Source organism: Gasterosteus aculeatus, chromosome 3, assembly GCF_964276395.1.
Source record: "Gasterosteus aculeatus chromosome 3, fGasAcu3.hap1.1, whole genome shotgun sequence".
NCBI classification, from domain to species: Eukaryota; Metazoa; Chordata; class Actinopteri; order Perciformes; family Gasterosteidae; genus Gasterosteus; species Gasterosteus aculeatus.
Window position 1 is genome coordinate 4,650,479 of NC_135690.1, and position 21,463 is coordinate 4,671,941.

General features: G+C 42.8%; 1 protein-coding gene across 1 annotated transcript; it reads left to right on the forward strand.

The window, feature by feature from the left end:
- The first annotated feature begins 6,356 nt into the window (after positions 1-6,356).
- fabp6 (fatty acid binding protein 6, ileal (gastrotropin)) lies at positions 6,357-7,619 on the forward strand. Its single transcript, XM_040169835.2, has 4 exons — positions 6,357-6,553; positions 6,650-6,825; positions 6,946-7,035; positions 7,470-7,619. The coding sequence occupies exons 1-4, from the start codon at positions 6,487-6,489 to the stop codon at positions 7,518-7,520; spliced, it is 384 nt and encodes a 127-aa protein (XP_040025769.1). The 5' UTR covers positions 6,357-6,486; the 3' UTR covers positions 7,521-7,619.
- Positions 7,620-21,463: the final 13,844 nt, after the last annotated feature.

The window sequence follows — 21,463 nt, forward strand, 5'->3', positions numbered from 1 at the left end:
TATAAAACCTGTAGGACATTTCTTGTGTCATTACATCCATTTGGGGCGACTGTTGGAGTCGAGAGGGGGCCCCGGGAACCGCAGGGGCGGCTGTGTCCCTGGGCAAGACACCTAACTATTTCTGCAAAGTAATATGGTTTTACTTTGAATGAAACCCCTTGCACAAAAACAATATATAGCCAACAAGATGCAGACAACAACACAGTACCATACACTTTATGATAAGTATGAAAACTGACAGAGAGACGCGTTTTTCACAGACCTTCATGTTGTCAGTGTTCAGACTAGTTCACATTTACAAAGTCCAAAACACAGGCATAGCCGAGATCAGGCTGGAGGAGACATCAGACCCGTCAAGGACACACAAAGAGGAATGACAATACGGAGCCAGTTGTGATACACTTCCAGCTCAGACTTTCATTCAGACAAAGGGAGAGGTAAAAGAAAACAAGACTGTGCAGGTGGTGTCTCTCTTCTAATCTCAATGCAGTGAGGCATTTCACAGTTTGATTCTTGATTGAAAGAAATACCCAGTTTCATCGAGATTCATTGAACTTTATTTATCTGTGCAGGGTTAAATGTAAAGTCCTTGTGTTTCAGCGCATCGAAGGTATGGTAGGTAAGGTAGGTTTTGTTTTGCTCTTATGAAACCTTGAGTTTGGCATTCTGGCATTCACCACCGTGGACTTTTGGAGCAAGATGTAACCTCGTGGAGGGACGGGGGAGGCTACTTTTGTAGCAAAGCAAAAAAACAGCTTTCGCCATTTAGCTAAATGGTAGATGGTAAATGCATCCTTAAAACCTGTTGTAATACTCGTTGGGTGTTTGTGGTCTCAAGGATCATTACCACCCAATAACTTGGTAGCCACACACTAAAGCATGTGTGTATATTTTTTTCTCTTTTACTCCAAATGGGACCAATGATTTGTAATGAAATTGGTGTTAAAGAAGACTTGAAGCTGGCGTTTGAGACCATTTTTTGTTACGTATAACGTTATATCAAATAAATGAATAAAAATGTATTTTTTGCAGGATGGCCACCTGCTATCCTCTCTAACTTCAATCCCGTTAGCTTTGTCTCTGACGCTCGCCGCTGCCTTTCTTCTCTGTGGTGGGAAATCAGCTCCATCACTACATCTGGCCCCTTCAATTGGGATTCTATCCGGCAGTAATGCTTCACTGTCTCTCAATGATAGATTATGTAGATAAGCTAATAGCGAAAAGCTAACAAAAACTATGGCATTTTCTGTTCACTGGCTGACTCTCACATGTACTAGAAAACCTCTTTGTCCTCTGCTCAGCCCAGTGTACGCCTTCACACTATTTAAAGCACAAAGGTATCTCTCCATCCTTTGCTCTACTTGCCTTTCATCTACTCTGCTGGTCTCTCATCCCTTCACTTTCCTCTGCTTCACTCCTCCCACTGCTCCCTTGCCTCCTTCCCTCCATCCTTCCCTCTCATCTCACTTCACCTCCTCCTGCCAATCGCCCCTCCTCTCGCCCCCTCTTCACCCTCTGATGATTGCCGAGCACATTTCATCTGACACGAAGACAAAGGGCTGGGTACACATGTGGTTTCTCTGTGAGTCCCGTGTAATATGAAATATTAATGTGGGCATAATTTGGCTCTCTGGAAAAGGTGGGGAGAGGGGAGTGGGGGGCTTTCTAATCACCAGTGACTGCCGCTTCCGTCCCCCAAAGGATGGTGAGGCTGTCAGGATGGATTGAGGAACAGTAAAGATAACAAAAACAGAATGCTTACTGTTGGCGGCTATGGCCTATTTCTGTCTGGGTGTTTAATGGTGATGTTGGCTCACTGCCCGGGTTACTGAGGCAGCTTCACTGTCAGCCTCTTCAAAATAAAGGTGCCATGCTCGGCATTTTTCAACCATCAATGGTCATGGTCAAATTAGTTGTGATTGACTGGTACAATAACCATAAACAATTGGTAGGTCTATTTTGCACACCAGTGCTTTTTTTTGGTCTCAAATTAACAAATTAATTTGCTGCAAAGAGAAGTTGTTCCTTCAGTTTTCAGTCTTTTGGATGATTATACACAACAGCAAAGTAACTACAACTACATTTTACTTTGATGCTACTTACTTCTACCCCATTACTTTTGAGAAGAATTGCAAATAAATTATTTTACATACAAAACACATTCATATTTGGTGAAATATGATCCGTTGCTACAGATCAAACCAGACAAAAGTTTTATTCATTTAATTTAACTTAATTTTGTTGTATAGTTTTACAATGACAATAAACATTGTTATCGCTATTAGCACAACCTCGGTAAGTATGACATGAAAATTCCCTCTCACCTCGTCCCGGCAATTCTATAATGTAATCTTTGCTTTCAAAACACATCTTGTTTAAGTGAAGGAGAAACATTTAGTATTTAATTTGATAACTGAGATATCATAAATTCCATTGTTAAATACTTGTAACTCTGGTATGTCAACAAAATGAAAAAACTACTTTGAACCTGATTGTCCCATTTTCAGATATCTGATCTGGAAATGTATGCAAATCATAATTTAATAACATGATGCCTAACTTGCACTGCCAGACATAAAATTAAACAAACAGACAAAAAAAAACCTTGTCATACACCTCTTATTTTAAGAAAAACACCAGAAAATGTTTGGTGTTTTCTATTAGTTGGATTTATTTTAACCTTTTCACCTGAGGGAGAGGAATACGCTTTAAACACACTGCCCCCTTTAAGATGAACACGCTAGCTCAGCGTAGCGTGTTTCCAATATTCATTCAACCCCACTAGTTGAATAACGTCACACTCTCTCTCTTTTAGTGACCCATTTAAGGAATTACAAAACAACCGACCAGACCAGTTGAGGCTGCACTGTCCCTGTAATGCCACATTTTTCCACACCTTCTCCCAAGGGTTCATCCCTCTGTCACACAAAAACACTTCTCAGCTTTTATGCACCTTCTCTTCTACTATCTAAACGCACACACTGCCCGCTCAGTGACTCTACGCTCGCACACACAAACAAGGTCACAACATGCCCCATGCACATGTTTAATTCTCTATATATCGTTTTCCACTCTTTCAATCTTTCTTTCTCACACACACGCGCACACACAAACACACCCACATGGGCTACAGTTGCATCACTGGTGAATTACCATGCCGTTCTGCGTTATTAAACATGACACTCGGCCCAGATAATGGAGCCTTTCTTCATCTCAATTTGGAAGGCTAATCTTATTGCTTTGATTAGCAGCAGCTTCATTTGCATTTCAAGGCCTCCCCGCCTTTAATTCCTCCATCTCAAATCCCCTCTCTATACCCATAGATAAAAGGAATCTATCTATATGTATCTTTCTTTAGAATCTTTTCTTCCTCTCCCCCCCTCTTTTGTTCTTCATTAACTCCTTCTTCATTTGTTTGTATTCTGCTTTTTCCCCATCTTTTATTTTTATTTTTTTCGCAGTGATCATCGGCGCAGCTTGGTTGCCTTCATTTCTCCTCGTTTTCACGTACATATACAAAGATTTCTGTTGCAGAAAGGGAAGAGTGAAGCATGAGTTTATGGAAACGAGGTTGGGTTTAAGAGGCGATGGCCGGCATCCTGGTTACTTATTGTCTGGTGAGATTTCACACAAAAGTTTAATTACAGCCTAGCATTAAAGTATAACCGCAAGTTTACAGCATCAACAATAAACTTCAACGACTGCACTTTGTCCACCTTTGATTCTGCTCTGAATGGCCCAATTTGGTTTGACCTTGAAACCAACAAAATTCTGAGGGATCAGATATATATATATTTTTTTTCATTGAGTGAGAACCAATTCCAGCACAATGCTGTTTTTTAATACCAACAGTTGCATCATTGAGATTGGCCTGAAGATGTAACCGCCAGTCACTATTCTAGTATCTTTCATACATTTCTACTCACACGACTCCCACTATGGAACAGTGTGTAAAGACGGATATCAAGGAGTTTTTCCTCCATTGATCTGAGCAATTTGCATTTAAGCCACAGCATGTATATGATAAAAACACAAGACGGATGCAGCGGCTTATAGTAGAAGACATGTGCATTGCAAGAGTTCATTGCAATCGCATCATGGAGAGTATTCTGGAATGTCAAATGCAAGAAGTCGACCTGAGCCCAACGTCATGTCACGTTGCAGAACACAAAAGTCACCCAGCTGCAACAATTGGTGGGAATCAATGCATGATGTGCTTTTATCTGCACTTCAGCACATCGACCTCTCGTCTACCAGTGAGGAAGAGACAGTAAAAGGAGAGGGAGAGAGAGAGACAGAGAGATAGTGGGTGTCTTTTATAGGATGTTGGCCAATAAGATGTTTTATGTCTCTATGAGGGGCTCCAAGGCCAATTTGGCTTTTCATGGTTCAGAAATACTGTGCACAGAATTACAGGGTCGATGGTGTGCAGAGCGGCTGGGATCGTCTAAGACGACTTCGTGACCAAAGCACCCCGGCCTTTCAATTCCGACAAAGTGCGAACAGGCAAAAAGCTTTCAAATGTGATTCCCACACAACGCAGCCACTTTCACCCAGCACCGCGTGCTGGGCTCTTCTCATTGGACGATTTAAGGATCGCCTTTGCTGCCACACATCTGGTGTCTCTTTCAATTATCTGTAGGGAGGAAAATCACCGCGTCAATTTTGTATTATCGATTTCAGTTAATCATGTTACAAATACTGCGTTTCGGCGGGTGTCCTTGTTCTGGAACATCCCAAGCTTTTATCATAGTATCCGACCATCTTTTATTACATTGTCATAGTGGCAAAAACTATATTCATACACCCGGATTAACTGTCCATGCAAAAAATTCTAGGATAAAAAGAATAAAAATATAACAATCTAAATAACTTGTGGTACAAAAATAATGATTGACAATAAACATGTATAAATCTTCTTCAATCCAAACTGATATTATCTTTTAGGGCACGACTAAATCTACAAGGCACACTTTACAAAGACCTGATAAAGTCTAATGTCACTTTTTTGATTTTCCAGAACAAATATTGTTTTATATACGGGGCGATGAAGCATCTTTAAGATGCGGTCTTGGCTCTGTGGAATTACGTTTTCTTTCCATTCTTAAGTGTGTGATGACAAAAATACCAAATAGGAAAAAGATCAGTGTGTTTAACTTTACTATGTTGTCCTACTCTACAGAGAACAAAATGCAGTATAAATGGCAATGTTGCTATATTTTGGTATTCATTGTATATATACTCTTTGCTTTTCTGTGTTAACTTAATAAATCCTAAAAAAGTAACAATCAATGGATTCTATATGTATCATCTGTATCGCCAACGCCTGAATTATCTTATTCCTCTGTGACAGACAGCAAAAAATAAACACCTTGACAAGCAATATCCTTTGGTGACAAGTTATCTTATCGTGGTTTTATTTGTCTTGGTGCCCAATATGACCTGCGTGAACGGAATCCACTGCAAATGGTCCTCATCAGATGCTGGCTCAGACCTACAGTGCCTACAGTGCCGTTGGCAAATGTCTTTTAAGTAAATAAATGACATATTTAATGATGCATGTCTTTGGCAGGAACAAACGGACCATGGACTGAAGTGCTATAGACAGATTAACGAGTTGGTTTACGTCTTTTCAAGGCTTTTAGTTGACAATGATAAAAATACTGATTGTAATACCCGCATTATCTTTAAAACACTATATTTAGGAACATTTACCATGGCAGCACAACTTACACTTAACACTTATTAAGGTTCTGAAACTACACAGGTGTGCCTCTCTGTCGCACCCATATCAATGCCGGACCCAATTTTTCTTTGCCTGGATGCAAATTTCCTAAAAGGTTTACAATTGATCAAATAAAAACATGACAACACACACACAAACACACACACAGTAAGCCAGGGCCTTTTTGGGATCCGGGGGTGGAGACAAATCCATCATTCCAGCTTTAGATTCATTTATGAAACCATAATTGTATCTCCTCACACAAATGTGCGTTAAATGATTGACACGTTTCATCATGCTCTCAGGTAAAGACTTTGAACACAGTGATCTTCTTTTACAGCCTTCTTATACACCCTGTTCACAATGTGGGATAATAAAATACTAAATAAAGGGATTACATTTTCAAACAAAGTTTTTTTGTAGGAGTTTCGACTCCTCGGCAGTAAAAGTATAAGAGGCAACCATAAAGCCAAGGCAGACGAGTTCGTTGACCTTGAGGTGAGCTGAGAGCTCAGGCTGGCGTCAGAGTTTTACTTTTACTTGGGAACTCCATAAACGGCCGTTGAGGCGGGTTATTGTCCGCTCCTTGGGCGCCCCTTGCAGTCATCATATTCAGCAGTAATCGCACTCTTGTGTCATCGCCCGCAGAAGAGGGAGGAGGCGAGAGGCGGCCGGTATATAAGCAGGGAAGAACCGTGGTGCCCTCAGCTTGCCTCAGCATCTCTGCTCACACGCCTCCAAACGCCTACTACACCGCCACAATGGCCTTCGCCGGAAAATGGGAAACTGAGAGCCAGGAGGGGTACGACGCCTTCTGCAAGCTGCTGGGTGAGACGGACGGAATGTGAAACTCTTGCATTTCGTTCCCTATTTCTGGTCTCCCCGGTTTTCCGAACTCACAGCCCTCTTGTTTTCCACCACTAGGAATCCCCAATGACGTCATTGAGAAGGGCCGTGACTACAAGCTGATCACGGAGGTCACCCAGGACGGGGACAACTTTTCCTGGTGCCAGATTTACCCCACCAACGCCAGGGTCACCAACAACTTCACCATCGGCAAGGAGTGCGACATGGAGACCATCGGAGGAAAGAAATTCAAGGTTTCAGAGTTTCTCCTTCAACCGTTTACTTCATCTGAATTGTCCAGCTAAGGACGAGGGACATAGGGAAGGAACTACTGATGCGTCCTAGTTCCGTGATTCTAACCTTTGTGTTTTCAGGCTACCGTGCACATGGAGGGAGGCAAGCTGACCACGGCCTTCCCCAACTACCAACACACCACTGAGATCAGTGGAGGCAAGCTCATCGAGGTAAAGACACCCGCTCTATTTCACTCAACACCCCGCAGGGATCATCCGTCATTAACCTTATATTTCTGCTCCCGGGGGATAAGTGTTTGCAAATGAGAAATCCAACCAATCCTCCTTGTCTTGCATCTGACCAAGTATTTCCATCTCAAGTTTTGACCTTTAAAACCGGAGTCAGCAGGAGATCACTCTAAGATATTTCCAAGTGCTTCTTTTTTCCTCTTCCAAAGGTTTTTATTCCAATTTGGGGCTTTTGAAGAGTTTTCAAGATAATTTTTTCTATTCTTTGAAAGTCAAATGCACGCAGTTATTAAAGGTGGAATTCTCCCGGGACCTTTTCAGATGCCATTTACACTAAAGAAGCAAAATATTCTCTTTTAAATGTACAACAGCATACTCCTCATTGTAGTAAAGGTCCACCTCTTCTGTCTCTCTAGACCTCTACAGCTGCCTCCGTAGTACTGAAGAGAACCAGCAAGAAGATCTAACCACTAACTGACCTTTGACATCTTGAACAGTTCAATGGAGACCATAGCTACTACTGCAATGAATAAACAATAAATCAAAATATGTCATGAACAATTCTACACTTTCTAGTGTTTGTGTGCATCCTATTAAAGCTCCTGTTGTAGTTTAATACTTTTAAGGATCGTAATATTGCAGATCAGGGACAGCGATGGCCATTTTGTATAATAATAATAAGCAAATAACATTGCCTGGTGTTTATTTCTACATTTTCACCACCATATTGTGGAGGTTATCAAAAAGTGTTAATGATATTTTATTTTAACCGCTTTCAAATAGTATTTTGGGATTGAATTCCCACATTTATTTAGGTTCATCTCATCTGTTGGGTGACTGCCTCACATCAGTCACCCAGACATCCATTTTTCTTTAAACTTTCAGTGTGTTTTGGTTCCATAATGTTATGGTAACAACAGCTGTCACCGGATGTCAGTCAGAGTTGATGGGCGCCGAGACACAGTTAGTCAAAATGCTTTATGGCTTGATTTGATTTATTATAATTTAACCATTTTAATCAAGAACGCCTAAACAATTAAAGAAGAAAAGGAAAGGAAAAGGAAAAGTTTCCGAGATCCCTGTTGTTTCTTGTAAGGAAATCAGGTTTATATTAATTATGGATATTATAAACAAGCAAACAACAATTAATGGCAAATGTATTAACCTTTTATTTGAATCAAGTGCCATTTTCAATGTAAACACTACACAATAATTACACAATGTTTGGATCAATTCACAGAACCCCGGATTTTCAACCACATTGTAGGGTTGCATGTCTTTACAGATAAACTGTAGCAATTGTTACTGTGATGTTGAGTTTGGTGCTGGCGAGGCCTGAGGTGTCTGCAGAGCTGGAGTTACCTGCTGCTGCTGCAGCGGTAACGCTGCTAGAGGTGCCTGACTGTCGGCGTTGTTTAATCCCACGGCGCCTTAGTAGAAACAGCGACCGACTTATTTAGAACACCTCCGTGTTTGCAAAAGCCAAAATGTTTCCACACACTGGATCGATAAGTTGGTTTGTAAATGTCTCGCTCGCAGTCGTCTCCTCCACGCTGTGTTTTGTTGTTGTTCAGAGTTTCGCGCGCCTGCCGCTGCGTACTGATGACGTCACAGACAGGCAGACTGAATCGAGTAACGTTTAACGTGTCTAAAGTGCTAAAAAACAAACAAACAAACACACAGTTTTTGTGCTTAAATCCAATGTGCAGTTTCCAAGTATCGATACAATCGATTATGTACCATTTCAATCAATTTGTAATCGATATATGTCGTCCGGAATGCCGATTTGCAGAGCACAGATCGATTCAGTTGGATCGCAGGAATATAAATCGATTCAGTGAATGAATCGTTACACCCCTACTAATTAACCTTCTTTTCTCTTCTACTCGTCACAGTCACGTCTGCCTCTCTTCTTCTCTACCTATTTCCTTTCACACTATCCTTTACTTTCTCTCCCCTGTCCTTTCCTTTCTGCCCGCTAAATGTTGCTCGTCTCTCCTGCTCCTGCTTCTTCACTCGTATTCTCTTCCGTTCTCTCCCTGCATGTCTCTCTCCACATCTACCCTATTTCTCTATGGCTTCCAGCCAGCCAAATAATCAGTTAATTAACCAGCTCTGTCCCAGGATCATTGTAGTAGCTCTCAGAGGAGCACTGTAACGGCGTTCACGTCTCTAAATTTACAGCTTCATTAAGTGAACTGTAGTAAGGTACAAATCTTTTAAACAAAATTGCCAGAGCCTTTGTGCATGTGGCCTTGACTTGAGAGCTGGTGACTCAATAGCTCCCTAATGAAAACAAAATCTGTTTTTTTCTTCTGAGGTAGCGGTTGTTTTGGCGTAATAAGGAGACGTCCTTTCTTGGCAGCACAGATGCAATCAAGATGTTACACTCCTGGAAAATTAGCGTTGGAAGGCAACAAGCAAGGTGTCATCTGAGCATGTTTGTGTAGCTCGGCTGGTGCAATCACTCTGCAATATCACTTCTTTTGTCCTCCCGCACAAACAGGCCTAATTGACCATTTCCAAGGCTACTGTTTCTGATTGGCCATTATGCCTCCTTCTGATTGGTCTCCATCTCAGCAACCACAAGTGGAAAGAGAATTGGGCTTATTAGGATCTCCATGTTTCTGTTTTTGCAATCCGTGTACCTTCGGCCACCCAGTGACTTTTCACTGCTGTATAAGAACGCCACACCATTTCCTGGTTGATCCTTTCAAGCTAAAACAATGATTTAAGAAAATAAAATCTCTGATATCACGGCAGGACTTGCTTGGAACCATGCTTTTTTTGATATTCTATAGGCAAAAGTGGCAGATAGTACTTTTTTTAGATGGATTGAAAACAACAGACACCCCCGAGTCTCAGAGAGAATGATCGCTAGAATTGAAATTTTTGTCACCTGCCCACTAAAACCATGATGGGTTCAATTGGCAAAGTAAAGACAGCCTTTGTTGTGTTGCTGATTTCCATCAGGGAGACAACATACAGTTTTGTGGCATTGAAAATGATGTAACTTTGCGCACATTGCGTGGCTATGACGACGATACTATCTGCAGTGGATTACCAACTTTGTCAAACGCTGCAACTACACTGACTTTTACTTTCTGCTTATAAGTACCCTGTGCCTGGATCCAGTGTATCTATTATTCCCTCACAACATCAACATGCAACCTCTGCTTGGAGTATCTGTTCCTCTATGTAGTCTAGCGGGACAAGTGAGGGATTGAGACAACAATAAAAACTAGAAAAGGCTACAGAGAGAGAAAATACTCTGGGAAGGATAATGAAGGGGTAACATTAATAACCTCAAATTACCAGTGATAACCATGGCAACACTGGCAATTTGCTCTTGTCTTGGTGACAGGTAGTTGGTAGGACTGGATGGAGAAGGAAACTTGTGTGTGCGCGCCCCTTGATTTACTGTTAATTGCGTGCATTTTCATCTTATAGCCATAGTCTGTAACAAAAAACCCTGCTTTTACCTCACCATGCTTATTTCTATTGTGGCTGTCCAGTCACAATGAACTCTAGCACAAACAACAATCTAAAATATAGATATCTATATTTAAAGGGGGTTGTACCCGGGCAAAGCACACATTTAAGTGCAGCATGTCCGTGTCCACACCATTTAAGATACATATTTAAGCACGGTTTGAAGTACGTGCTTGTCAGATATACGTGTTTGACAAAACCACTCTTTATAACACAATGTTTCTAACATGCAGGGGTCGGCCAGGTCTATCAAGTTTACCCCAAGAGAATAATACTGAATGTACATATGTATCTAGAAAGCTCTTAAAACAGTGTCAAACACACCCGTTCAACTCAACCCACATAGGAGAGGGCTGGTTGTGGAACTAAGGCCAAAGAGGAGAAATAATGCTTTTTTAAAGGTCACCCAGATTATTGTGAATACACGTTAGGACAAGCCCGCTAACCCAACACCCCAACATCACCCACAACTTCTAAACCCAAGTTCTCCTCCACATTACCCAAAGTGGGTGGCAGCATGGATCCTTTTGCTATCTTGGCTACTGAAGTGTACAAAATTCCTTCCACTAAATGAAATACGAGTCCCCACATTTGTTCATTCAAAAGAAATTGTATTATTTTCACTCAGGTTTTGGAGCTCTACAGTTCCTTTCTATGTCTCAACATGTCTTCTATATAATGGCTCTGCTTCAGCTGATACAACCTTTCATTGGAAATTGCTCTCTGAATGATATTCAGCCATCCCACTGCGAACCTGAAGGAAAGGGTGTTAGTGAATGTATAGATAGTGAATTAAGGCCTGGTGAAACAAAAGGAGTAGGTAAAATACCTACTAAGACTAGGTAATTTCTCACCTTATTTTTCATCCCTGACGATTTAAATTATGATGATATTAATAATATACCATTGCCTTTTTCAGTCTTCAAATTCAGTGGTCAGCGGGCTGGCAATAGACCTCTAGGACAAAGGAGTGTACTGTCATGTGATTATTTGCTGGCACAATTCAGCCCTTCATTCACTACATTATTCACCCATACACTGAGTTATACATTCACTGAGGCATTCCACTGTGCAAAGAGTTCTGCATTCCTCCAGTCAGTCCTACAGCGCATGAATCTTTTTGCCAGCAGTTCATTCAGTCCGTTACAAACAGTGGTGGGGTGGAGTATGAATGAAAGAAAATATCACAAGAGACACAATCTTTATTTGTATCAGAGTGCAATGGATTAGATCTAAAACATCCTTGATGTTATGTTTTGGCTTTAACGGGGGTTCCTGTTGCAAATCTTAAATCCTTTATCTGATTTATTCTTCTCTGGACATGACAGATTCACAATAGGACAAAAAATCTGAAAGATTTGAGTGTAAGCCCTAGTGTTCAGTCAAACCATTGGTCTACTTTCTTGTCAGTCGGCTAGCTAGCTGTCCTCTATTCATCCAACTGCTCACCCATCCAGAGATGCTGACTCCTCGCACCCTGTGGCCAGGACCGAGCCTCTCACCAGGGGACAGTAGCTGTCTTTGTTACCCTATCACGCCCTGCATTCCCCAGACGTGCCCCCAGTTCCCTGACATGCCTGCTCTGTGGGCAACCAGTAGCAGCCAGCCAGCCTGCCAGCCGGGGATCCAGCGTCCAGCCGGTCAGCCATACATCCATCCATTCATACATTACAGCGGCTGACTTCTTGTACCCCCTTGGCCCAGAACAAGGCCTCTCTCTGGGGGACAGTAGTCGGCATTGTCAAACCCCACCCTCCCCCCATCATGATTCACATTCCCTAGACGTACCCTGGATCCCCCTCAAGGCAGAGGGCACTGGGAGGGGAACGGGCCTTTCTACGCCCCCGTTTCCCTTTCTCTCTCCAATATCATCGCTCTTTTAGACCCCCACCACCATCGCATCTATTTTTTTACTGCAGCTTATGCTCCTTTTTCCGCCACCATGCAATAAATAATAATAATCTCTCCTCCTCTCTCACACAATAGTATCACTCTCCTAATCCTCTCCTGTCCAATTTAGTTCTGTTTGTTTCTGTATAATCAGAGTGCCTATATAATAATTATGGTTAGATATTCAACTTTTTCTCGCTGACCCCTTCTTCGACCTGTTCTCTTCTAAACATTCAAAGTTTTCAACCTAAAGTCAGCTCTCCAAACGGTTCTGTAACGCAGTCTCAGCCTTTGAGAAGCTCACTCAATGAAAAAAAACGTGTCCAGCGCCAGCGGCTGTCTGTACCTACAGCCCACTTCTATTCAGCCAGGAGAAGGGTGGGGGCGTAGGCCATAATTAAAGATGGCGTCCTTGCCGCCGCACAATGGCTCTGCACAGAGAAGCCTTTTTATTGCGTGTGTTTTTCTCAACGGGAGAGTGGGCAGTCTACCCTCTGTGAGCATTTAATTGGTATAACAGCTGGAGAGGAGGTGTGGGTGAAGGGGGGGTGGCGTCCAATGGATGTCTGGTTGATGTTGAATTTATCAGCGTCAGTGGGATTTTATACATTGTGCATATAGATATAGAGTGGAAGTGGATGATTTGCAGGTCTGTCCCCTCTGTGTGTGTGTGCGTGCGTGCATGTGTGTGTGTGCGTGTGTGTGTGTGTGCATGCGTGTGTGTGTGTGTATGGACGCTGACAAGTGTCTTTGTCTGGCCTCTGCCAATAAATGAAAACTGGAGCAGAGCCTTGGGGCAAGGTGAGGCCAGGACGTTCCTCTGGAGGATTCAGCTAATGGAGATCCACTGTTGGGTAGGAGGACATCCTCCCCATCCCATACCAACACCCAGGGGCCATGGGAATTAAAAATGTAAATGTAATCCACTGCACACATTTATTCTGGGTGCAAGTGGCCACGGTTCTCTACTTTTTTTTTTTACCAGTCCTTCATTTTGCTTCTACGTCCATATAGCTGTTGGAATAGTCCTCCAGATATGCTATATGGACCTACATTTTTATTTTACAAAGTAGTTCTCTGCAAACATTTTGAGAATCGTCACATACATTTTATCCCACCAAAGGAAAAAAATGATCACATCCACTGGTACAAATAAAGTCAGCATAGGGCCTTATCCTCCATTAATTCTCACATGAGTGCCAAATGTGAACAAGATTATATCCCTGGTGTAACTATACAAAAGGAAAAAGCACCATCTCAGTATAGATGTTCCAGCTACTCGAAAATCAAACAGGTACAGCGCATCTTACTCAGCTCCAGAGTGAAATGCAAAACATAGGCAGTTATTAGAGAACTGACTCCAGGCAGAGTTTAGGGATTTTTTGTGACTCAATACAAACTTTGGTGGTGAAATTCATCTTGAGTTACTTTACTACAGTGGAGAGAAAAAGTATTTGATACACTGCTGATTTTGCAGGTTTTCCCACTTACAAAGAATGTAGGCGTCTGTAATTTACTCAGACGCCTAGCTTTGGTACTCTTCAACTGTGAGTGACGGAATCTAAAACAAAAATCCATAAAATGACATTGTATGATTTAAAAAATCATACTTTTTTAAGTATTTAGCATTAGCAATACTTTTATTGCATGACATAAGTATTTGATCACCTACCAACCAGTACGAATTCCAGCTCTCACAGACCTATTGGTTTGTCTTTAGAAAGCCCTCCTGTTCTCCACTCACTACCTGTATTAACTGTACCTGTTTGAACTTGTTCCCTGTATAAACGACACCTGTCCACACACTAAATCAAACAGACCAGAGAGCTATGTAAGGACATAAAATTAAGGGATAAAATTGTAGACCTGCACAAGGCTGGGATGGGCTACAGCACAATAGGCAAGCAGCTTGGTGAGAAGGCAACAACAATTATTAGAAAATGGAAGAAGGTCAAGATGAGGTCAATCTCCCTCAGTCTGGTGCTCCATGCAAGATCTCACCTTGTGGGGCATCAATTATCATGAGGAAGGTGAGGGATCAGCCCAGAACTACACGGCAGGACCTGGTCAATGACCTGAAGAGAGCTGGGACCACAGTCTCAAAGAAAACCATTAGTTTTGACACTACGGCGTCATGGATTAAAATCCTGCAGCGCACGCAAGGTCCCTCGGCTCAATCCAGCGCATGTCCAGGCCCGTCTAAAGTTTGTTCCAGCATGACAACGAGCCGAAACACACATCCAGGGAAACTAAGGAGTGGCTCCGTAAGAAGCATCGCAAGGTCTTGAAGTGGCCTAGCCAGTCTCCCGACTTGAACCCAATAGAAAATATTTGGCGGGGGTTGAGTCCGTGTTGCCCAGTGCCAGCCCTGAAATCTGAAGGTCTGTATGGGGAGTGCGGGGCAAAATCCCTGCTGCTGTGTGTGCAAACCTGGTCACGAACCGCAGGAAACCTATGATGTGTGTAATTCCAAACAAAGGTTTCTGTACCAAATATTAAGTTTGGCTTTGTATGTATCAAATACTTATGTCATGCAATAAACTGCAAAATAATTATTTTGGGGCAGAACCGTTAAAGCTACTACTGTCACAAAGCCTTTGTTTCGGGCAAAATCGCTCCTCATCTGACTGAAGTCGACAATAAGCGGCTTTGTCTTAGATACATGATGCGATCACCTGAACCGGAGTGTCTGAGGTGACATAAAAATATGTAGACAAAGACGCCTCTTATTTACCTACACAAGTTGCACTGTTAGCAACCAGGGAACAACAGTAAGTACACTATATAGAGCCGGGGTATTCAACAAAAATGTAAAGAAAATTTCTAGAAGCAAAGTTCCGGAAGATCATAATGTTAATAGAGGAATAGAGTTGTATCAACCTCTGCATTTAATCAATACACGACCAACAAATCAAATTAATTCAGTATAATTCAAAAACTCTTTGACAATATTTATACATACGTATGACTGCAAAAATAAATAATGTTCTCTTAATTAACTAAAAAAAAGTAGGGCTGCATTTAAAACAATAATTGAAAATGTCTGCATGTTCAAATAAAATGCTTCAATTCAGAAAAAATATAATAACAGGAAGAAAAGCTTGAATTGCCCCCTTTCTGCATAATATTTGGACTTCACAGTCTCAGCATATTCCAATCCATTTAAAACACATTTTAATAATTGAAAAATTGACTGATGAAACAGTGAGTCAACAGTATGGTTCATTAGATTAAAGTGGTTAAAGTGGTTGGCCACGGGTATGTATGCATGTTAGCAGATGCAGTTGAGCCTGTTCAGCACATTGTTAGTTTTATTTGATGTGGTACCTAGTTCTTCTCAATTGGTTTCACACAAGAAAATGCCAAACTCAAAGCTCCAGCATGAAATTGAAAAAACATCACAGCATTACTGTTTCAAATTATTATTGTTGCTCAAATGATACACAAAGCATCACATAAACACAAGTTTATATTATCTGTGTAGGTTCAGTGTTACACTTACTACAGTTGTGAAAAGATTTATACTCAAAATCTTTTTTTCCAAAAATATTCACTACTCATATATATTTATATATGTATATGTAAATACTCTGATTGATAATTTAAAACATGGGCACCCGTCTGGCTAGGGGCACAGTCTCCAGCTGGCTGCCCGTCATGGGGGGAATGCTCTCCCCGGATTCCCTGCTGGCCTCCTGGCCTTCTCCGTCGGCTCTCCCCGACTCGGCCAGTACCGTCCCCGAGACTCATGACCCCGACGCCTCCAGTCCCCACTCCCCGACTCAGGCTGCCTGAGGATGGGTCCTCTCCCACCTTCCCGTTGATGATTTGAGGGCCGTCTGGGATTCGGCTCTTAAGGAGGAGTTATGGTGGGGGGCTGAGCCGGCGACTCCGGAGGTGTTCCGTGTCCCCCAGGCGCCGCCGACTACTCCGGAGGTGTTCCGTGTCCCCGAGCCGCCGCCGACTACTCCGGAGGTGTTCCGTGTCCCCCAGACGCCGACGACCCCGGAGGTGTTCCGTGTCCCCCAGCTGCCGCCGACTCCGGAGGTGTTCCGTGTCCCCCAGCCGCCGACGACTCCGGAGGTGTTCCGTGTCCCCCAGCCGACGACGACTCCAGAGGTGTTCCGTGTCCCCCAGCCGCCGACTACTCCGGAGGTGTTCTGTGTTCCCCAGCCGGCCATTCCGGAGACGTTCCGTGCCCTACAGTCAGCGCTCCGAAGCCGGCCAAATGACCGTCCACCGGGCCGACCCCCAGAGGCTCCCCGGCCGTTTGCCTGTCCGCCGGGCTGACCCCCAGAGGCTCCCCGGTTGTCTGTGATTGTCTGATCGTTTCCACCTGTGTCCAATCACCTACACTTCCCTAGTGTATTTAAGCTGTGTGTTTCTTGTGTCACTTGTCGCGTCATTGTCTATTGTCCTGGATAGCTCTAGTTTCTGCCAGCCGTTTTTGCCCCTGTTCCTGTATGCGTTTTTGCCCCTTGGCCATTTTGTGTTGGAGTTTCTGACTATTAAAGTCTTTTGTTTTCGAGAAGCGTCTGCATTTGAGTCCTGCCTTTCCACCCACCCTGACACATGTGCCCGTATTTCAGCTGAAATGGTTGGGGGGTTTGGTGCACGAGTGTTTTAAGTACCAGCACTAGTGTGTAAACAACTGTAATGGTAAATACATTCTCAGTGTGTGGGTGATTAGAATCACCTGCAAGCAGAGCTACTGCCTGGGTCCCACAGAACTCAGAGGCGTAGGGGGGGTAGGCGAACACTCCACCCTCCCCAACATGTTTCTGTTGGCAAGCAAGGATTACACATCAACAGAATGTGTTTAACAATTTTATCTGTTAAATTTGAGTGATAGGATTGTTTGTCGATTATGTGTAGTTGGTCAGATGCGTTGTGGGGAGCCACGTTGGAAGATCCGCCATAGTGCCCGGGCACGACAATCCCCCAAACACTCCCATTATTTCAGGTGTGATTGAGCGGCTTGAAGATCCGTGAGATACCAGTGGATGTAGTGTTGATATGCTTGCGAGGACCCGGGGTCCATGATTTGGAGGTTTTCTGGGAGGCCATATGGGAGGCTGTAGCGGCGCCACTTCTAAAGGAGTGGCCGGAGTACAAGGTGGGAGAAATCAGGAATCAGGAAACATTTATTGCCAAAATATGTCAGACATACAAGGAATTTCACTTGGTTGGTACGTGACAGTAGACAGTATGACAATAGACGATAAGATGGCAGTGCACGAGTACTAAAATAAAATAAAATGCTAATGCTATGGGTTAGTAGAATAAGGCTATGGGTTAGTTTGGGTAAAATAATAGAATAAAGTTAAAGTTAAAAATATTAAAAAATTTAAAAATAAAGTGCACTAGCGAACAGGAAGTGACAAGTAAAAGTGACGTGTGCAGAATGAGAGAAAGGTGGAATGTCAGCCAGTGGGGGACCGGGCTCTGTTGATGATTACGAGAAGAAACTGTTTGTGTGGCGGGAGGTCTTTGTCCTGATGGACCTCAGCCTCCTGCCAGATGGAAGGGGCACAGTTTTTGTCCGGGGTGAGAGGGGTCGGCTACGATCTTTTTGGCTCACTTCAGGGTCCTAGAAGCGAACAAGTCTTGCAGGAATGCTAGATTGCAGCCGATCACCCTCTCTGCAGAGCGGATGACACGCTGCAGCCTGCCCTTGTCCTTGGCTGTGGCTGCAGCGTACCAAACGGTGATGGAGGAGCAGAGGATGGACTCGATGATGGCCGTCTAAAAGTGCACCATCATCGTCTTAGGCAGGTTGAATTTCTTCAGCTGCCTCAGGAAGAACAACCTCTGCTGATCCCTCTTGGTGATAGAGCTGATGTTCAGCTCCAACTTGAGGTCCTGGGTGATGATGGAGCCCAGGAAACGGAAGGAATCCACAATGGGTCCATGGGGATAGGCTGTGAAATTTTCAAAAAGTATGTGGAAAGGGTCTTGAATGGACTCTTGGGTATCAGTAATAAGTAAAGTAAGTAAAAGACAGGTGTGGGTCAGCCTGATTGCCTCTTACTCGCTTTCTCTCTCATTCTCCCTTCTTTTCTCTCTTTCTTCCCTGTCACATTTCTCCTGGATGACTGGGCGCAATGTTAAACTTGTGTTTGTGTAGATGAAACGTCAAACATAAAGCCTTTAAAAATGCCCCAAAATATTCAGTTTGTAAGTGTCGGAAGCAGCAAATTGTTAGAAGGCGATAAATCAACAGCGTGTAATGCAAAAATGTAAGTCAGCAGTAAAACAGCACACAACACATCCTGGTGCTGATAGCTCCAACTAGCTTTGGCGGCCACGACTGGGAGGCATGAAGGTCTGGTATCCCGGATCCAGGGGTTATGCCGGGGGTGGATCGTGGGGGCTGCCGGCATCCCGGTGCTATGAGCAAGCTGCTGCGGTAGTTAAACATAAAAAGCTAGTTGGAAATGTAGCTGGTGCTGGACGGCAAGGTGGGCTGAGCCGGCGACTCCGGGATGCCATGAGATGCTATTGCCAATGTTGCAAGGATGGGAAATTTGGAATACCGGCATTGTAAAGTGTGTTTGAACATTGTTAGCTTCGCAGGTGCTCCTGCTGCCTTTGTGCTGGGCGATTTGGATGTATGAGAAAATTCAAAAGTCTTTTTTCCTGATTTGTAGAAAGGGATTTCGTTTTCCTTTGGTGTTTTTTCAGGGTTACGATGGTCCAGTTGGAGATTGGTGAAGGCTGGATTTCTGGGGATCGCCCCGGAGGGTGGTGACGGAGCGTTCGGCTACGTGTGGTGAGCCCAGAATGGTAGTGGCGAGGTGGGGCAGGCTGATGTCTTTCTCGTGGGTGATGGAGTCGGGGAACTGTGTCGGCGTTTTTTGGATGAAGAAGGGACTGTGTAAGTGTTTGCTGTACTCAATTGCTTCTCTGGTAATGAATGACTAGACCATGGAGACGCCGTTGGAGTTTTGGGATTTTATGGAATCCTGGGGACTGGGGAGTGGTTTGTGCTGGTCCCTTCTGAAGAGATTGTTATCGTCGTCAGAAGCAGAAACATGATGGCATCCATGAATGTAGCTAGGTAGGCAAGGTGATCGTTAGTAGAGTGCTTACGTTCTTACTGTTCAATCTTGTGTTACCTGACCTACCTGGTTTGGAATGTGTAAACAGGACGGAAAAAGGTTTCCAGGAATACCGGAAGAGGCGTGGTCCTGCTCCCGAAATTATACTCATTAGCTTCAATTAAGTACATTTCTGTGGGTATACAGACAGAAAGTGAACATGTACAGTATATCTTGTCGTTATTACATACAGTTATTGATATATACTGATTTCTTACAAGCAGACTACCATTAAACATAAGAGGGTTCTTATGCTCCATAATGCCCCCACGTTCTCTTCAGAGTGCCTATTCAAGTACTATGCATATCCATCATGATATACCCACCTTGTTTCTTTCCAACGTAAGTTTTAGTGGATGCCTGATAGGCGAAGTGGGAAGGTAAATGGATGCAGAGCTATGTGGTAAACATGTGTGATGGGTGGGAGACTTCCTACAGCTATACCCTAGAGACACACACTTCATTTCATTCTAATACCCAGGACAACAGCTCAGGAAGACCCACTTATCAACACACATGCAAACAAACATCTCTTTAATACATTCCAAATGTGGATAAGCATGCACATACAGGCACGTGAACTTATACACCATGCATTTCTGCGTATGAACGTATGGTTACATGCACACGTTAGTCCGTCACCCACACACTTAATAATGTAAAGGGGTTGGGAAGAAGGGAATGACGGATTATAGAGAGAGTAATAAAATAAGTGCTATTTGTGTGGGTGGACAAAAATAATCAATCGAGCGCTGCTCATGAACTGTAAATGCATTTTTTTAAATTCTATTACTCGATTTTTCAGAGGTGTCAAATAATTCTATTTGACACAGTCAAATAAAATGGGAACAGAAAAATGCCTCTTCAGAGGGCGAAAGGGTGCTTTCACATCATAGTCTGTTTTAACCGAAGCCTGGATCGGATTTGTTGGGTAGTCCCGTTGGTTTGGGTGTAGAAGTTCTTTTTCATCATGAGGACCAAATGACTCCACACCGGCTGACCAATTGCTTTTTGATGCACCCAAGTTAGGATTAAACATTGGTTTAAAACATAATCGGACCAAAAAATGGGAAATTATCCAAGTAAAGGGCATTGTGGGTTGTACCTGAGTGGAGACTTTTATTGCACTTGGGACCAACATTGTGTCAGGTAGTAGCAGAGGTGAATTATGTTTCTTAAACAAGCCTTGGTCCAATGAGGAGGTGAAAGCCCTTACTTAAACATTACCAGACAATGACATAACACTTTGATATTTGATTAAAAGAAACTATTATTTCTGAGACCTCGGAAGTGTCAAATATACCTGTAGTAGTGATATTTGTTCACAATGTGTGGTGCATATTTCAAATGATACTTGCTAACTCAAATTATACTTTCTAACTAATCGTGATTAATCACAATTAATGAATGTTGTACGATATGAAATGTAATCACTTTAGAAAGTGTGTATTTTAGACATTGTTGTTTAATTGGTAATGTTATTTTAAACAGAAAACTACACACGTTTGATCACAGTGGTGGCAGGTGGATTTTTTTTGGTAGGGCCAGCCAATCAGTCCAGTATGCCAGTCCCAGTATGATTCCATGCAAAAAAGGATAAGATACGCATTATTACTTTGCAGTTAAATATTTACCATTTATTCCAACTGTTTAACATAATAAGGACATCTTATTCAAATAATTGTAATGTAATAAAATGTATATGTATATTATTAGGGGTGTAACGATTCATTCACTGAATCGATTAATCGATTTATATTCCTGCGATCCAACTGAATCGATCTGTGCTCCGCAAATCGGCATTCTGGATGACATATATCGATTACAAATCGATTGAAATGGTACATAATCGATTGTATCGTTACTTGGAAACTGCACATTGGATTTAAGTACAAAAACGGTATGGATGTGTGTTTGTTTTTTAGCAC